At 35.2% G+C, this 19,580-nt stretch overlaps 1 protein-coding gene across 7 annotated transcripts in view; it reads right to left on the bottom strand.

Annotated features, from left to right (window-relative positions):
- Positions 1–7,426, bottom strand: part of LOC143253909 (uncharacterized) — a 78,591-nt gene extending 71,165 nt beyond the window's left edge. For 6 of the 7 annotated variants that reach the window (XM_076508472.1, XM_076508471.1, XM_076508473.1 and 3 more), the window contains exon 1: positions 6,803–7,338. In XM_076508472.1, the coding sequence (XP_076364587.1) occupies positions 6,803–6,883 (81 nt within the window). In that variant the 5' untranslated portion in view covers positions 6,884–7,338. Of the gene's footprint in view, positions 1–6,802 lie in introns of all 7 variants that reach the window. The other variant, XM_076508469.1, reaches the window with a different exon arrangement.
- Positions 7,427–19,580: the final 12,154 nt, after the last annotated feature.

Genomic DNA, 19,580 nt, shown 5'->3' with positions numbered 1-19,580 from the left:
CTATCAGTAAGTTAAGTACAAAGCTTAAAGCTTCATCAAGTGAGTTTTTCTTTTGGAATGTTATCTATTACACTGACCCAAAAATCTATATTGTATTGTATACAGAAAAGATTTAGAGTTATTTTACACTGTAACAAAGTTCTTTAGTGTCCCACGTGACAGGTCAACCTGTGAAGACCCTTCATCTAGGGCCACAGTTTTGAGCACATTCTGAGCGAAAGACCCGTAATAATACTTCACATTCCATCTACATGTTTATACGTCACTTGACCACACATTAAGTTCTCGTGTGACTGTTCATCACAGTTTTTAGATAAACATTGGACAGCCATTAACGTTAGCAGTTAAAAAAACAAAAAATAACTTGTACTGGTTTCTGTGGTTATTTACTACTGTTTAACAGTTGTGTAACCGATGAACTAACCCTAATAAAACAAGCTACTGCTTAGAGAAAAAAATTAAACAACTCAAGGACAAATCTACACTTACAACCTGAGTAACCAGTGGCGACACCTACACTTACAACCTCATTATATTTCTTACATTCTTCCTTTAATAGGAACTTAACTTACTGTATTGTGATCAAAACTTAACTTACTGTATTAAGTTTTATTCGTTTTATATCACTGTCGAGTTCGATAATTCCTAGGTACGCCTAAGTTCCCATTTTAGCTCATTCTCACACGAGCTGTATATATCTAATAATAATAACTGTATAGTTACACCAGTTTTTATATTTGGAGAATTTTATCAAATTTTAAAAAGCGCTTATATCACGAACACTGTCTGACTTGTACCATGAATAAAGATAATAATAAATAAAACGTCCTTTTTACACTCTCTCTCTTAATTTTATGTCAATCAACAGGAACTTTCAAAAGTGACGTCATCTTGTTAGATAGCCAAACTTATTGATACACATGGAAAGCCCACGTCTTTCTCTCAGTAATTTAATTAACCGCCCACGTCAGTAACTTATGGCGCACCAGAGGCTTTTTCTCGCTCGGACTTCATCTTGAGCAGCACGCCGAGTTCCCATAAAAGGACTATCGAGTATCGGTCGTCAGTTGTTTTTTTTCATATTTATCTTCGAGTGAAATATTGCTGTGTTATAGGCTTTATAGTCTTCTAACAATAAGAACATTTATCCACAACGGGAGTTGTTTCGGTTATGGTGCGTCACGACGTTTCTTCCAAAGTGTTTACTTACCATAAAAGTAGCTTTGTTCACAACACATTAAGAATGGAGGATATATATATATATGTAAATATAATAGGAGAAGTGTAAGTAGAAAACATCTGTACCACGGATACAATTCCTTTACAAAAACAATAGTTAGAATACTTTCATGGAAAAGATGATCTGGAGCTATAAATGGGTAACTTGTTATTCTTACGCAGTGATAATTAGTTCCTTAAGTTAGTAAACGCCACCTGTTAACGTTGTATAAAAAAATTGATATTGGATTTCAACTTAAGCAAGCTTGTTTGTTTTTGAATTTCGCACAAAGTTACTCAAGAAATATATGCGCCAGCTATCCGTAATTTTGAAGTGGTAGACTAGCAGGCAGTTAGTCAACACCACCACCAACTCTTTGCTTCTCTTTACCAAAGAATAGTGGGATTTACCGTAACATTATAATACCTTCATGGCTGAAAGTCATTACAATGATGAGTTTCGAACCTACGACCCTCAGATTACGAGTCCAGTGCCCTCATCACCAGTCATACTGGGCTAACTTAAGTAAATGCTGCACAATGAACTTGTAATGGTAAATATTTAAATATTTCAAAAGACTTTTTTTTTTTAACCCAGTGTTTTAGAAATACTGCTGTACATGCGCAGGTCAAATACTCGGCTTTTCGTATATCAAAATGTTAATAGTTTTGTGTATGGAGTGTCACAGTGAAAACTGAGTTTATCTAGTTTATCTATTATATTACCTCGTTAAGACTTAAAATTATTCCAAGTCAGTAACATTTGAACATCAAAACATTTAACAAGTTTGGGCTAAGGGCGGTTTGCTTTGTTTTAAATTTCGCGCAAAGCTACACGAGGGCTATCTGCGCTAGCCGTCCCTAATTTAGCAATGTAATACTAGTGGGAAAGCAGCTAGTCATCACCACCCACCGTCAACTCTTTGGCTACTCTCTTACCAACGAATAGTGGGATTGATCGTAACATTATAATGCCCTCACGGCTGAAAGGGCGAGTATGTTCGGTGTGACGAGGATTCGAATCCGCGACCCTCAGATTACGAGTCGAACACCCTAACCACCTGGCCATCTGCTAAAGGTAAATAAGCAGAGAGGAAACGAGTGAACATTTTGGACATTGAAGGAGGAGGAAGTAGTAAAAAGAATTCCATGACAACCTCAATCAGTTGTCTTCAGACTTCAATGGTATTTAATATTCTATCTTCATTCTAGAATTTATAATATTTGATATTTATTTTATATGTCACTGACATATTGCTTTAAGCTTTATTTATAATGTTGTAACGTCTCAGTTAGAGGGTGATGGGGGTCGTTGAAGATGCAATTATGCAAAGACCTGGCGAGATCTCTAGAACACGATTTAGATTGTATATAGGAGATAATGTTCAAAGTTGTTTAAGAAGAGAAACACTGCGTTATTACAAGATATAAAGTTGAGTCAGTCAGTCAGTGTGTTGTCGTCAGGTGTTTGATTTGTTTTTTAATTTCGCACAAAGCTACACAAGAGCTATCTACGCTAGCCGTCCCTAATTTAGCAGTGTAAAACTGAAGGGAAGGCAGCTAGTCATCACCATCCACAACCAACTCTTGAGCTACTCTTTTACCAACGAATAGTGGGATTGATCGTAACATTAAAATGCCCCCACGGCTAAAAGGGGGAGCATGTGTGGTGTGACGGGGGCTCGAACCTGCGACTCTCGGATTACGAGTCAAGTGCCTTAACTACCTGGCCATGCCGGGCCTAGGTGTTTGGATCTGTATCGCGCGTTTGAACGTAGGGCAACAGCAATTTACGACCGTGATAAAATGTTCAAGCGCATTGAAACGTTCAAGGGTAAAATAAGTTGCTTTCTTTATGTGAGTGTAACGTTAAATTATTTTCTCAAGATAAGTTAAAAGAATCCACCAAACAAAGGCTGACGTTAAAACTACATGAAGAAGCTAAAATAATATTAGAAGAAACCCCTTACTGTTAATACAACTGTTTTTTGGAATTTTATAGGTTTGTAGATTCAAATAAACTTGATAAATAAGGCTAAACAATAGTAAAGGCATTGGAAATCACATCTTACGGAGAGTAAAAAAGGGGTATGGAATGGAGCAAGATTTTTTACGTGCAAAGAAAAATATGTTTGGAAGCACTAAATACAGGGTATACTTTTAATGTTTAAAATATATTTATTATAACAACTTAATAAAATATATGTTTAAAGAATGTTACGTAACGTAAACATTACTCATTAAAGGTATGCGGTGTATCCTCTGCAACGCACCAGGAGTTATATTCTACATGTGTCCACCAAGTTTCATTAAAATTTGATATTTTTTACTGAGTTCGAAAAAATTTTAATTTGGGTCATAGTCCAAATGCATACCAACTTCACGTCACAATCCATTCAGCCATCATCAAGAAATCTTGCTGACAAACACAGGGATGAAAACGAAACCGCCACTGCCTTCGGTAGCCAAAGTAACATCGTTTCCATCTGCTTTCTATCTCCGAAAAATGGTGATTTTGGTATTCAAAATGGCTGCCTGTGAACATATTGTGTTCTCATTATTAAAATATGTGTCCTCTAGTATCACTGATGTAGGAAGAAATTTTGGACTATTTAGGGCAGGTTATTGCCACATTAGCATTTCATAATGTGGGGTCTGGGAGAATACCTCCTCCTAGAAATTTTTTGAAATATTAATTCAATGAGATTGAATAGTGAGCCATTTTAACTACAAATACCATATATACACAATGTAACGTATTGAATTTAAAAAAGCAAGTTTTACTACATATGTTGTTGTGCTATGAAAAATGTTTTTAAGCATTATCGCTTCCTACGGCTCTGGTTATCCATAACTAACGAAAGCAATCTAACCAACGACTTTATAAAAAACAATAATGACCCATATAACGAAGTCTGACGACCAAACACCTTCCTCATGTTTGTAGGCCTAATTCGACAAAACTCTGCGACACCAAAATACGTAAATCATGAAGGTGAAAAAATAACGATTTTAGTTTTAAAATTATACACGACACCCGGGAAAATTTTGCTATTTCCAAAACCACGAGGATTCATATTATGAAATATTTAATTTCACTGTACGTAAAAAAAAAAAAAAGTCGTAAATGCGAAACTATCGTAATGTTTAGATCTAAGCTCTGGATTCACGGAACCACACACTGTTACAGATCGCAACAAAGCGAGACAGAATTGTCAAAATAAAAAATATGTTGAAAAGGTACACGTGAAGTAAATCTCAAAGACTTGAAAAACGGAACACAATGTGAATTTCATTGTTTTTTCTTCTTATGCTCTTTTATGTGGTGAAAAATAATATTTACACAGAAAAAGAATGTCTCATTTCTATTTCTAACACCTAGTTTAGAAACACATTTTTGTTTGTTTTATTACACACCAATAATGGTTTACAGGCAAGGACACACACAAAAAAATAAAAGTTAAAAAATTGCATATTTTCTCATTTACTAAAACTGACCTTCATCCAACTTAAGTCAATTTTTTTCCTTCTAAAATCTAACCAAAAATTTAAAGATGATGTATTAACATGTAAAATAAACAACATTGGGGAAATGTTAATATTTGTGTTCTTCGTATTAATCGTTACGCCATCTATTGAGCATACAAAAGTGACAGGTGACGCAAAATTGTTCCCTTTATTGTTTGGTGTTAATCACGAAAGAATCTTAAATCAGTGCCATTAATCCTTCCCCAATCACTAAATCGGCCTGGCATGGCCAGGTAGTTAAGGCACTCGCTTAGTAATCTGAGAGTCGTAGGTTCGAATCCCCATCGCACCAAATATGCTCACTCTTTCAGCTGTGAGGGCGTTATAATGTTACAGTCAATCCCACTATTCGTTGGTAAAAATAGTAGCCCAAGAGTTGGCGGTGGGTGGTGATAACTAGCTGTCTTTCCTCTAGCCTTATACTGCAAAATTAAGGACGGCTAGCACTAGCTTTGCGCGAAATTCAAAATAAATAAATCACCCCAGTTAACTTATATTTTAAATATAAAAATAAATTTAAAAAATATATATTAAATAATAATAAAAAAATTGCCACCAACAAACTTGACATTCTGCTGATAGAATAAAATAATCACTATATATGAGCCACAATACATGGACATTGCCCTGAAAAGGATCAAAATAATATTTAGTTCTACAATTATAAATACCAATCCGTCAAGAACATAAGTACAGGGAGGAGGAAGAGGTCATAGAGAACCTGACCCTCCAGGGTATGAACTTTTCTTACCCAAACACCGACAGACATTCGAACATTTAGTAGAGTCCAACGTTAAGGCTTGAGTCAAATTTACTAGTACAACTTGTGGAACTGGCTTATTATTATGAGCATTACTACCAGAGTTTTATTATAGCGTTTGTTTACATTGTAGAAAGGTTAATATCTAAGTTTGGTGTGGTTTGTTTGGAATTTCGCGCGAAGCTACACGAGGGCTATATGCGCTAGCCGTTCCTAATTTAGCAGTGCAAGACTAGAGGGAAGGCAGCTAGTCATCACCGCCAATCACCAACTCTTGGGTTACTCTTTTACCAACGAATAGTGGGTTTGATCGTAACATAATAACGTCCCCACGGCTGAAAGGGCGAGCATGTTTTGTATGATGGGGATTCAAACTTGCGACCCTCGGATTATAATATCTAAGAGTTATTTTGATAAGATTTATCAGTTTGTGTCAGTGTCTCCTTTCCAACAATGGAATATTTTGAGAAAATGTTAATTGTACACAAAAGTAATATCTAACAAATCGGAATTTTACACCAACTATAAGACTATATAACTAACCGAATGAAAACAACGAAGCTAGTTTTAGTAGTTTGAAACATATAGTGAATCTTACATTTAAAACACAAGGTCTCGATTACAAGTTGCCAAATTTAGTAACGTTCTTGTTATTATTCTTGTAATATTCATATTTCTGATATTTAAAAGGATCTCACAGTTTATTCCATAAGGATGTTTAGTATTCCATGGCTTATGGAAAAGTAAACCTACCATCTGACGTCTAAACTGGAGAAACAATGTTTTCGAATCGATTAAGTTTGAAACTCGTGTTACGATTTTAGTTAGTCTTAGCACTACAACTAAAAATACATGATTTCAGATGCACGTTTTGAGAATTATTGTGTTATCTGTATCCTGTTGTATTTCCACATTTTTCTCAGTTACAGTCATTTTAATTTTTATTACAATGTTATATCAAAATACACGTTGCACAATCAAAAGTTATATATTATTATTAACTGTATAAATAAACAAATGGTTAAATATAGTATTTTACAAACCCAATAACATTGGCAATAACTTGATAAAAAAGTACGAGAAACAATTTGTTTTTATGACTTCCGGTCTGTCAAATTTAAAGAAATCTGAACATTTCAAACCTTTAGTTTCGTAAATTTGATAAGTATATATTTCTTGCTATCCTTATATTAATTATGTCATTTTCAAGTTATAAATTAATAATATAAGTTTAGATTCGAGTCTTACAGCTTACATACTGCGAATCATTGTAGTAAAATAAAAACGAAAACTTACAAGTTCCCGCAGTTCCTGCGGGTCTGTCATTTTCGAATAGTCGAGTTGCTGCTTCACTAAGCCTTTCGTTTCTTTTTCCATTGTGAAAGCATTTAACGTGATATTAGTATTTACTTTAACACGAGGGCACGCGCCCGCTTCGCTCGCGGGATACTTTGTAATGTCAGAAAATCAAATTACATATCGCCCCTCACACGTTCGCATTTTCTTAGGAAATAATAATCGGAAATCAAAGACGGATCACGTAGTCAAGAAAGCACAACCACCTGCTTGAAGCAAGGACAAATCCAATTGGCTGCATCAGTGTAAACGTCATTAGTATCATGGGCTTGTCAAAGTTTTTGGAAACTGTACAATTGTTCATTCTTAGAAAACGGATAATTTATTTATAACCACGTTAATATATTTATTTTTACATTTGATTTACTAATCATCTAGTCGACGTGTGATTGAACTAACATTTGTTTCCTACGCTGCCTGATAACAGCTACGTTGCTATAAGCAACGCCTAGAGTGCAGAAAAGAAAGCTAACACTGGTGCCACTCCCTGGTTTCGCCTGCAGTTGCAGCTGAGTGTGAGAGATCAGAGGTCAAACCATAACTCGAGCTTATGGCTATGTGAATGAGCAAGAAGTCACTTCAAGACCTGTAACGTGACGGATTCGATGACTTACACAAAATTAAAAATATTATGCCTATTAATATACCTTCATTTGTTAACACTGCAATTTCTTCTCTCTCTTATAAAATAAAACTTGTTGGGGGGAAATAGCCAAAGAAAAAAACTGAGTAAAGACAAATTTATCACGAAATGAACTTGAAACTAGAATTTTTGAAATGATGTATAAATATGCGTAATTCGCGATGACGAGAAACCCACTTGAAGTAAAAATGTATCTTTGCTAACCTGAAGATGACCTAAGAAGTTCGAAACGTTGTTCTCTATTTTAATACCCATGCCTGGCCCAGCATGGCCAGGTGGTCAATGCACTCGCATTATAATTCCGAGGGTCGCGGGGACGAATTCCCGTCACACCAAACATGCTCGCCCTTTCAACCGTGGGGGCGTTATAATATGACGATTAAGCCCGCTATTCGTTAGTAAAAGAATAGCCCAAGAGTTGGTGGTGGGTGGTGATGCCTAGTTGCCTTCCCTCTAGTCTTACACTACTAAATTAAGGACGGCTAGCGCAGATAGCCCTCGTGTAGCTTTGCGCAAAATTCAAAAACAAACAAACAACACTCATACCAGCCGTCTTGAGATACAAGTATGCTTAATATTTATTGAGCTACAAGCAACAGAATAGATTACTCGAATTATTTTTAACATTTCTGTTATAATGTTAAAGTACCTACTAAAATCTAATTTAAATAATTACTGTTTTGTTTTCGATATCTATGCAAAGCCACACGAGGGCTGCGCTAGCTGCGCTACCTATTATTAATTGATGGATAAGAGAAAAGGTAAATTGTCAACAGAAACCACAACTTTGACTTTAGAAATTAACTAGTATTAATTATCGTTTTTTTATAATTTTGTAAATGTCGGGTAGACAGGCTAGTAATATTCATTTCAAACGACCGTGCAGGTAAACTAATGAGATACTACTGTTAATATTTTTATTATTCAATATTTATATCATACCATGTTCATTTTATTGATTTACTAGTAGAAATAAAACTAAAGAAAGAGGCAAATAATAGCAGATTGGTAAAAACTAGAATATTAATAAAATAAAGAAAAAGATTGGATAAACAAACAAAATATTAAATAAAAATTAAGTATCCTGATTGAAACTATATATTTTATAATAGGCCTAACTGAACGCGTTCACCGTAACTTTTCTGGTATTGTCGCGTTTACCATAATTAATATTTTTACTATTTTACACCCTCCTCCTCTCGAAACAAAAATCGTGATGGAAAGAGAGTTTGTTTGTTTGTAAGTAAGCACAGAACTGCACAATAGTTTATCTGTGGTCTGTCAGTCACGGGTATCAAAACCCCGTTCGCATCATTGTAAGTCGGACGATAATGGCCTGGCGTGGCCAGGTGGTTAAGGTACATGACTCATAATCTGAGGATCGCGGGTTCAAATCCTGTCACACCAAATATGCTCACTCTTTCAGCCGTGAGGGCGTTAGAATGTGACGGTCAATCCCACTATTCTTTGGTAAAAGAGTAGCCCAAGAGTCGGCGGTGGATGGTGATGACTAGCTGCTTTTCCTCTTGTCTTACACTGCTAAATTAGAGACGGCTAGCGCAAATAGCCCTCGTGTAGCTTTGCGCAAAATTCAGAAACAACAAAAAAAAATTGTCATGTCTACGACATCAAACGAACTCGTAGAGATACGAATCAATCATGTTGCAAGTGGTTCCATAATGTCGCTTGTTACATCTCTTCACCGCTCTCAAAGTACTTTCAATATGCTTTTGATTTCAGAAATATGAATTAAAATATGGAGAATTGATTTTTAAAGGGGGAAATTAAATTTATTTTTATTTAAATAAACATCTAATTATTTACTAATTAGTCTAACTTCACAAAAACTGACTTAGCCTAGCAAAATAATAAAAAATAACGGACTGGTATTCTAATAATGACTGGTTTAAGTTATAAAATCGTAACCACTTTTTTCACAACAACTGAGGTTAAACAACCACGCTATTACAGAGGAAACTTATCTCGTTCGATTGGCTGATCAAAAAACAAAACAAAAAAACACGCCACCTAACCTTACTCAATGCTAACTAAATAACAATAAAATATGGATTTTCGACAGATAAATTTTAAATCGTACTTGAAATCACATGCAAATAATCACTTTCAAAGTATAATCATGAATAAATAATATGTTAATAATATGACCCTTTTACACTTGGTCTACAAAAAAAATCCAATTTTGATTAAAAAACAATTCGCAAATCACACTGGACATTTAACCTATAGTGATAATTGTCTTGCCCCTAGGTATCAGCACAAACAAATCGATTGATAGATATCAGTACTAAACTTACGTTTTGAAAGTTTTCACAGCTATATGCAGATGGAGGGTGTGCCAACAGCCTCAAAATTAATGTATTTATGTCACCAACACATGACTGACAGTACAAATCAGTGTTTGAAAGTACACATCTGAATGTCAGAAACATCACGTGCTCGTTCTCGCAGTTTCTATATTTTGATGTTGTCCCTCACATATAGAAGTTCAGTTCCACTTTAAAAAAAATAATAAAATTCTACTTGCTGACCGAAAGATGTTCCTCGGTAAGTCAACGTTAAGTTGACAGAAGTATAACGCTAAAATCGGGCGTTCGATTCCCCGCGATGAGCATAGAAAATAGCCTGATATGGTTTTGCTCTTAAACAAACAAACAGACTGATTTGAAGTCAGTCCACCAATGAGAGTCTCTCACTAGTAGCTGTAAGTCTATGGATTTACAACACTAAAATCAGGGGTTACATTTCCCCTCGGTGGACTCGGCAGATAGCCCGATGTGGCTTTGCTATAAGAAAAAATACAAACTCCACCAACGAGAACAGTGAACATGGAATAATTGAGTGTCTCTCTACATAATATGAGTAATTGAAAACCTAGTTTTCACTTCAATGCTACTTTTGGTAAATTGAGATAAAAGTTCACACAAACATAACGTTCGAAAACTGGGTTAAGTGCAGTAAACAAACGAAACTCAAGTCAAAATAAAGCCAACACTTCTCAGTGCTTAAGAGAGTTTGTTTGTTTGTTTTGTTTTGAATTTCGCGCAAAGCTACACGAGAGCTAGCTGCGCTAGCCGTACCCATTTTAGCAGTGTAAGACTAAAGGGAAGGCAGCTAGTCATCACTACCCACCGCCAACTCTTGGGCTACTCTTTTACCAACGAATAGTGGGATTGACAGTAACATTATAACGCCCACACGGCTGTATGGGCGAGCATGTTTGGTGTGACGAGGATTTGAACCCGAGGCAGCTAGTCATCATCACCACTCGTTAACTCTTGGGCTACTTTTTTGCTCACGAATAGTGGGATTGACCGTCAAACTGTAACAACCCCACAGCTGAAAGAGCAAGAATGTTTTGCGCGATTAAAATTCGAACTGTGATGTTTTTTTGTTTCTTTAGGTAGAGAATATGTACGGAACATCTAGAAAACAAGCGGTAAGAACGAAACAGTTTAAAATCAACACGTGCTAGAGATATGGACTTCTTAAGAGTAACTAAAAACGAAAAACCATTTTTAACAGTTATCTCCAACCAGGTCTCTTACCAAGCCTTCTTCTCTTCTCTCAAGTACTTACTGGTTAGTCTTCCGGGTTTCATACTCAGAAGTTTTCTCGCCTTAACTTGAAGAAGAAATATAAAAATAAATCCTGAAAGTAGGTTACATGAGCCTGTGAAGCTAAAACTACATGAAGATTAATGCTTACTAAGATAAGTGTTAAAAACAAAAAAGGGTTTAGTTTGTTTTTTGCGCAAAGCTACTCGAGAGCAATCTGTGTTAGTCATCCCAAATTTAGCAGTGTAAAACTAGAAGGAAGGCAATTAGTCATCACCATCCACTGCCAATTTTTGTGTTACTCTTTTACCATTGAATAGTGGAATTGACCGTCACACTATAACGCCCCCACAGATGAAATGGCGATCATGTTTAATGAGATTGGGATTCGAACCATGGACCTTTAGATTACAAGTCGAGTGCCTTAACCACTTGGCCATGCTGGGCATAAAAGAAGAAAGAATAATTTGCAGAGCTATGGCGATTACTCCGACTGTTCCTTTGGTTCGATTTGAATTTCATACAAAGGTACACAGAATAGTTATCTTCACTAGCCGTTCCTAATTTAGCAGAGATAGACTATAAGAAAGGCATCTAATCAATACCACCCACCGCCAACTCTTGAGTTTACCAACGAATAGTAGGACTGACTGTCACCTTATAACGCCCCCACAGTTGAAAGGGCAAGCATTTTCAATGGCGGACAGTCGAATTTGATTTGATGTGTACAAAAATCGATTTCAAAATAATAAAATAAGTGTTCGTTTCTATACAGAAATCGATTTCAAAGTAACAAAATCAGAGATCGTTTCTTTACAGAAATCAAAATAACAGTGTTGTTTAAACCTAAAAATTTATCTCTGAACACACAAATAAACCTATAAACAATTAAATATTCGATTATATTAATTACAACTTTAACGTGTCACGTGACTTGCTACAGGTGTGAAAATTATACGCTAGATTGCATTTTTAATAATTATTCACGTAATACAACACAAACTATTGAACCAAGAAGAATTCCATGTAGACATAGTGTTTTTAATAATTATTCACGTAATGCAACACAAACTATTGAACCAAGAAGAATTCCATGTAGACATAGTGTTTTTAATAATTATTCACGTAATACAACACAAACTATTGAACCAAGAAGAATTCCATGTAGACATAGTGTTTTTAGATAAATGTAGAATATATTCATTATATTGTCTCTATATCTTAGTTTAGACTATTTCTGTGCCTTGGTCATGTTTTCTAGCGTTTAATTCAAAACGGCCGACAATTATCCGATTTGATTTTATGTAACCGATTAACAGATTTCAAAATTGTCGTCCTAGCCCCAATAGCTTCAATCGAGTTATTTCACGTTAAATATTCTTCTCAAATGAAATAATATCCACAGGTCACTGAATAACATTTAACTGTTGTTCTTTAGGAAATCCGACATGTTTATCATTAGATCTTTAGCCTGTATTTTATTTTTAATAGAGTCATTAAGTTCATGACGCCTGACAAGTTAGTCATGCTGATACCCAAAGATGTTGTTTAAATTTTTAACCTCTCGTTAGGTCAAGCATTTTTTAATTTAATGATGAAATCATTAAGAAATTACATTATACACACAAATAACCATGCTAATTAGCCATCTAATCTAAATAACTCAGAAGATGCGATGTCTTGTAGTAATATTATAGCCTTCGTTCACCTCAAATTCGAATTTGTTTCACTTCTTACACAGAAGGTTGCGCGTTCTTACCGCTCTCCGAGGAAATGGAGCTGTTGTGCTTTGTGAACTTGACGTAGTTTTTTTTTTTCAAAGAAATGTTTGTGTGATTGATGTCATATTATTGAACTCAACATAAAGAAATCACCCAATCTGGAAACATATGATGACATGTAAATAAGAGTAACCTAACCTACTCAAACGATGTCTAAATTAAACATGTATAAATATCTGAAATTACGATGTTTGCACGAAATCCGACTTCCATAGGGGGAAGAGCTACTTTTATGTATAATAAAAGTGACAGAAGGTGGCGGCCGGCATGGCCAGGTGGGTTAAGGCGTTCGACTCGTGATCTGAGGGTCGCGGGTTCGAATCTCGGTCGCACCAAACATGCTCTTCCTTAAAGCCGTGGAGGCGTATAATGTGACGGTCAATCTCACTATTCGTTGGTAAAAGAGTAGCTCAAGAGTTGGCGGTGGGTGGTGATGACTAGCTGCCTTCCCTCTAGTCTTACACTGCTAAATTAGGGACGGCTAGTGCAGATAGCCCTCATGTAGCTTTGCGCGAAATTCCAAAACAAACAGACAGAAGGTGAAGAAATGAGGTGATGTAGAAGGCGATGTAATGAAAACCCGAGTTAAAACTGAATAAAAAAAGTTTATATATATATATGTATTCGTCCCGGAACCTCACATTTATATTACAAGGTTTAGTTTGTCCGTATCCAAATTACTGTATACTTAAATATGCGTTTGTCTGCTTCTTTTCAAATGTTCATATACGTAAATGTACGCTTGTTTGTTTGTTTTCAAATTGCTGTATGCCTAAATGTACGTTTGTTTTCAAATGATTATACACTTAAATGTACGGTTGTTTGTTTTAAAATAACTTTATACCTAAATATACGTTTATTTTCAAATTACTGTACACTTTGAATGTACGTTTGTTTGTTTTCAAATTACTGTATTCTTAATGTAGCTATACTGCTACGATCAAAGCCCACTGGTCGGCCAGACAAAAGTACTCCAACTATCGGCGGTCAGGGTTGTAGATTAGCTGCCTACCCTCTAGTATATCAATTCAAAATTAAGGAAGGTTAAACGCATAAGATAATTTTTGTAGTTTCACGGGAAATTTACGAAACAAATAAAAAAGCTCTGGCGGCTCGTCAACCAGTAACTAAAAAATTAAACTAAACCAAACATTACTGTTTATTTTAAAATTTCACTTTGTTGTTTAATGCCTTTTTTTTTAGCCATTTACTAACCCGACTCGACTCCTAATTCGAGGGTCGCGGGTTTGAATCTCCGTTATACAAAACATGTTCGCTCTTTCAGCCATGGGGGCATTATAATGTCTCCATCAATCCCACTATTCGTTGGTAAAAGAGTAGCCCAAGAGTTAGCGGTGGGTGGTGATGACTAGCTGCCTTCCCTCTAGTCTTACACTGCTAAATTATGGACGGCTAGCGCAGATAGCCCTCGTGTAACTTTGCGCGAAATTCAAACCAAACCAAATTACTAACCCTAAACTTGATTACAGCAACGATGCATTCGTATCTTTAACTTCAGCCTACAGCTCGTAGGACCATACTCTAACGTTTTACACGTGAATCGACATTGACAGAAAGTGGGTCAATCTTGTTTTAAATCATGATTTCTTTGTTTGTTATTAAGCGCCCAGACTCGTCGTTGAACCACTTGGGGACTTTAAATCACTGAGCAAATTGAATCTCGGGATACTTGTATGAATTATCGTTTTGTTGTCAGGACTGTACATGTAGTTAATAACCGTCACACTAGTACACATGATAAAAGTGCAGAATTAAGGCGTGAGCTATTTCATTTTTTTCTGGCTATTCATAAAACAAAAAAAAAGTAGTCAGTTGAGAAATGCCCTGCTTTACCACGAACATTAACCCTAAAACTTTTAGAGGGTTCGTTTCCATATGGCTGATTTATAATCTGTTTCTTCTTTTTTTTATGGCACCAATTTTTTTATATTATTTTGAAATCACATATATGTACATAACATATACAAATAAAAAAGACAATATGATGTATAGACACAATGAACAATAAACCAAGTGAATTCCTGGATAGTAGATTTAAAAAAACTGACACTGTACATACGATCACTAAAACTCAGCATGTAACTATAACAACCGTATTAGTCAACAAAACTTTTTTTTAAATCCAAGGTTACACGATAAGCTAAATGCATTTTGCCCACAAAGGGTCTCGATTTTTTTTTTTTTGGGGGGGGTGAATTGGTTGGATGGAAGTTTGTTTGTTTTTTTAATTTCGCGCAAAGCTGCACGAGGGCTATCTGCGCTAGCCGTCCCTAATAATTTAGCAGCATAAGATAGAGGGAAGGCAGCTAGTCATCACCACCCACTGCTAACTCTTGGGCTACTCTTTTGCCAACGAATACTGCAGTTGACCGACACATTAAAACGCCTCTATGGCTGAAAGGACGAACATGTTTGGTGTGACGGGCATTGGAACCCGCGACACCTGAATTATGAGTCGAGTGCCTTAACCACCTGGCCATGCCGGGCCGGTATGATTGTATATGGAAACTAATGATGCTTAAGGAAACAGTTGAAATTCATACTAGAAGAAAATATCAAGAACACAATCATGAACTTGTATGAACTGAGAATGTTGGGTCTTCATACTTAATAAATTCCGTTGTTATATTTTATGTCGCTTGGGGCTCGTAACAAAAATTAATGCTATAAAGAACAATTTCACAAGTACGAGTGAAGAAATTAGGGTTAATGACTACAGAGACGCCAAGACAGATTTCGTTATACATAAGAAGTTTCGAGTGCTTTGTTAGAAGCAATTTGCTTGTGACTTTTGTAAATATATCTTCATATTTCCCTTCCTTACTTAAGGCTTACGATGGGTCAGTGGTCATGTGCTCAAAAATTCTTGTGACACCATTTTTAAAATAGGCAAAGCCTTTTTGATTTACGTTACGTTACTTACTTGTCACATTAAAATAATGTTTGTAATTATTCTTCCTATTCAGGATTAATTTTAAAGTGATTGATTACTGAAACGTTTTTATGGAAATCGTTGACTTAAAAAGTAAACACGCAACACGGTTAAAATCAATCTTATTCCAGACATTTGTGAGGTTGGAATTAATAATTTAAAATTTAAGTAGGGGAACAGCCACGCACACACGTAAGTAATGACTTCGTAAAAAAAAAAACAACAAGTTATTTTGACAATAATTTAAAAATTAGACGTAGTCTAGCAGTTAGGATGCTCGACTCGCAATTTGCGGGTCGTTGATTTGAACCTTGTAACCAAACATGCTCACTCTTTCAGCCGTGACAACGTTACGATGTAACAGTTAATCCCATTATTCGTTGGTAAAATATTAACCTCAGTAGTTGGTCTATCCCTTCTAAATCAGGGATAAACAAATAACCAAAAATTCTCTCGTGTCTCGATTGTTTGTACACTGGTCAACTTCCGATTCGATTCGACCGTCTGTAAGAGTCGACACCTGTGAAAACCGATTGTAGTTCTGAATACATGAACCTTCACTGTGTATTTTTGAGCTTAGTTTCAAACTAGTATAGTAATCAGTGTTAATAAACCTGGCAGCTCTCCACGAGCGATTTAATAATAACATTATATATATGAACAAAATATTCGACAACATTTTTAAAAATTTTCAGCAACTGTTAATTATTTAAAGAAATCGAAATTCCCATGAGTTAGAGCTTCGATTTTCAAATTAAAACAGCCACCCATACCAACTTTGTTTTTATTATTACGTACAGTTTTCAGAAAACATGAACGGTCTACACCCGCGTATTCAATGAAATTGTTGAGCATAGCTGCTACTTGTATTAACTTTTATTATTACTGTTATTATGTGACTTAATATTTACTATACTATTGATAAACTATGATTCCAAAGTTATTCATTCTTTCTGGAAATAGATATTAGTTGTTCATTTGTGAAACCGTGGCCTAATTATCAAATTTCTGAAATTTACTTCTAAGAGTCACGAAATTGCTTACGTGGAATCAAATTCGTTGGATACACACGAGTACAAGAAACGTGTAATAATTACATACCAATTACAGGGTGGCCATATCGGTCCAGGTATATCATTTTACTGGCACTACCCTAACCTCGAGTAGAACTGTGCATTATAAATTCTATAGATATTTTAAATAACCGAAAAACCTGATTTATATCTAAGGTGCTGATTCTTACGCTATTTTTTGAGCTTGAATTGTCTCCCCTTCAACCCTACAGTAAGGATACCTAATTTAGAAATTAAGTAGCACAGATGCACACTTATTACGTATACTAAGTTTTACAGCCTTATCTGTTTGAACGATAGGTGTTACAATAGTTTCTGTTTTGGAGTTTGTAATAGATATGAAACGTGCAAGCCTCATAACGGCTAAGTTTTCGTTAATCAAATATAGATCAAAGCTTTAAAAATATTTTAATAAAACTGTAAGCATTGAAACTAAAGTACACTTGTTTAATACCAAGGATTTTATGCTTGTTTGTTGTTGATGTTTACAGGTTCACGAGCTGGAAGATTTTATTTTTCAAGACTATAGTACTAATACCAAAAAAAAAAAAAAATTACAAATTAGTATGTAGCTGATTTTAATGTAAGGTAATTCAGATGTCTTGAAGAGAAAAAAAGTACTTTAGGAGAATCGAATATCAATAGTGGTGGAGATCCAATATAAAACACAAACATATATATAAACAGTTCTGTGCAAAAGTATTAGGACAAGAGAATATATTGTTATTCTTTACATTTTATGGGACCAATTCTTCCATGTCATTACAGAATGTAAGTTTCAACATTGTGGTAATGCTTTACTGATCTCTATTGACAACTTAATGACTCAAGGTAAGAATACTTGTCATTCTTTATAATTCTCATATACATGTACCAAGGGCACATCGTAAGGATTCAACTTGAATTAACATACTTATCAATTTTATGGTATGATAAACTGTCATTGTACCCCATGCAGTGTCTTAATTATTTAGAAAGAAGGTAGCATATGGTACCGGTATATGCTAGAAGAACTCAGTTTAATAGCACTCCTTACAAGTAAACCTTGATTTTAAAAGTTTTGAACACTATATATTATGTTTTGTTGTCATGCTACAGCTCAGAGAACATAGAGAATTGTTATTGGAGCAGAGAATTTGCACAAAAGCTTTATGTGATGCTGGTTGAACTCTCCAACAAAATGATGCATATTTGAAATGCTCTGCAAACACTATCAAGTGCACCCTGTGTCTGTGAGACCAAGACAGGTAAATGTGAAAATAGGAAAGGAAGAAGCAGAGCATTTAACTCAATGATACCGATGTTAAGTATCTTCATTTATGCAGCCTTCGTAACAGAAGAAAGACTGCCACTGATCTCAAGCATGAGATAAGCGACAAATGAGAGAAAAATGTCCAGATCTACAGTATCAAAAAGACTCAACGATAATGGAATACTTGGTCTTGTAGCAGTTAAAAATAATCTACTATGGTCTCCAAATGTTGTCAAGAGACTGAAATCTGTTAAAACGTACTAAAACTGGATTGTTGATTGAGAAAGGGTGTTATGAATGGATGAATCCAAGTTTGAAATATTTGACCCAATTTGTAGCTTGTACATCTGGCGGAAAAAAGGTGAAAGATACCTCAGTGCATGTCACCTACCATGAAGCATGGGGGAAGCAGTTTGAGGGTGTTTTTCTGCTGTGATGGTAAGAGAGTTTCACAAAACAGGTAGAATAATGAACCAGCGCAAGTAACATTAGATGCTGATCCATCGTGGTATACTCAGTGGTTTGTGTATTATTAATACTACTAAGGATCCTACTACCAATAGTATAATGGTCCAAAACATTCATCCAACCCATGCAGAAATTACTTAGTTAAGAAAGCAGCTGCTGGAGTCATTCAAATGATACAATGCTCCCACACAGTCCCGATCTCAACCCAATTGAGCAGATCTGGGAGATGACAAATCAGAAACTTGATAAATCAAAATTTATTTCCAAAGAAACTTTTTGGGAGTGTATTAGAGACATTTGGAGTAAAATCTCAAAGGCATTTCGATTAAATATATTGCAACAATGCCTGAAAGACTGCCTGCAATTACTAAAGTAAAAGGGGAAACATAAAATATTAACTGTTTACTGAACACAAACACTTCCACTGAGTTTCTATTGTACTAAATACGAATATTAATAAAATTATGTTTCACCAGTGATTTACTTTCCATTGTTCTTTGAAAGTAGACTGAAATCTTATTAATATATATATATACAAGATAAGTAATATTCATAAAACATTTTCAAATGTATAAAAATTAGTTCACATCAAGCAATGTGCTTACTTTTTCACATATAGGTGTGTGTATAAAAATTAGTGAAACGTTATAAATCTTATTTAATAATGACAATATTTATAAGCACGTATTTTTAGCTCTTCCAGAAATACAATGTGAATTACCTTTGTGCAAATTAATTGAAACAACTCGTCATTTTACAATATTTTCAGCAAGGTGGCCAGTGTAGGCTCGTTGGACCAGCTGATTTCCTTTAATAGTCATTTTTTCACACAGACGGCGTCATTAGCTGTGTTTTGCGGTACGGTCGATCTATTTTTGGGATATATGACGAAATTTTGAGTAATATTACGTCATTCGAAATTGCGTTAGAAGGGCAAGGAGACCAGTCAAAAAACAACTTCTTACCAACTCAA

This window comes from Tachypleus tridentatus, chromosome 6, assembly GCF_004210375.1.
Source record: "Tachypleus tridentatus isolate NWPU-2018 chromosome 6, ASM421037v1, whole genome shotgun sequence".
In the NCBI taxonomy this organism is placed as follows: domain Eukaryota; kingdom Metazoa; phylum Arthropoda; class Merostomata; order Xiphosura; family Limulidae; genus Tachypleus; species Tachypleus tridentatus.
The sequence above is the reverse complement of the archived record's forward strand: the minus strand, read 5'-3'. Positions and strand labels throughout refer to the sequence as shown.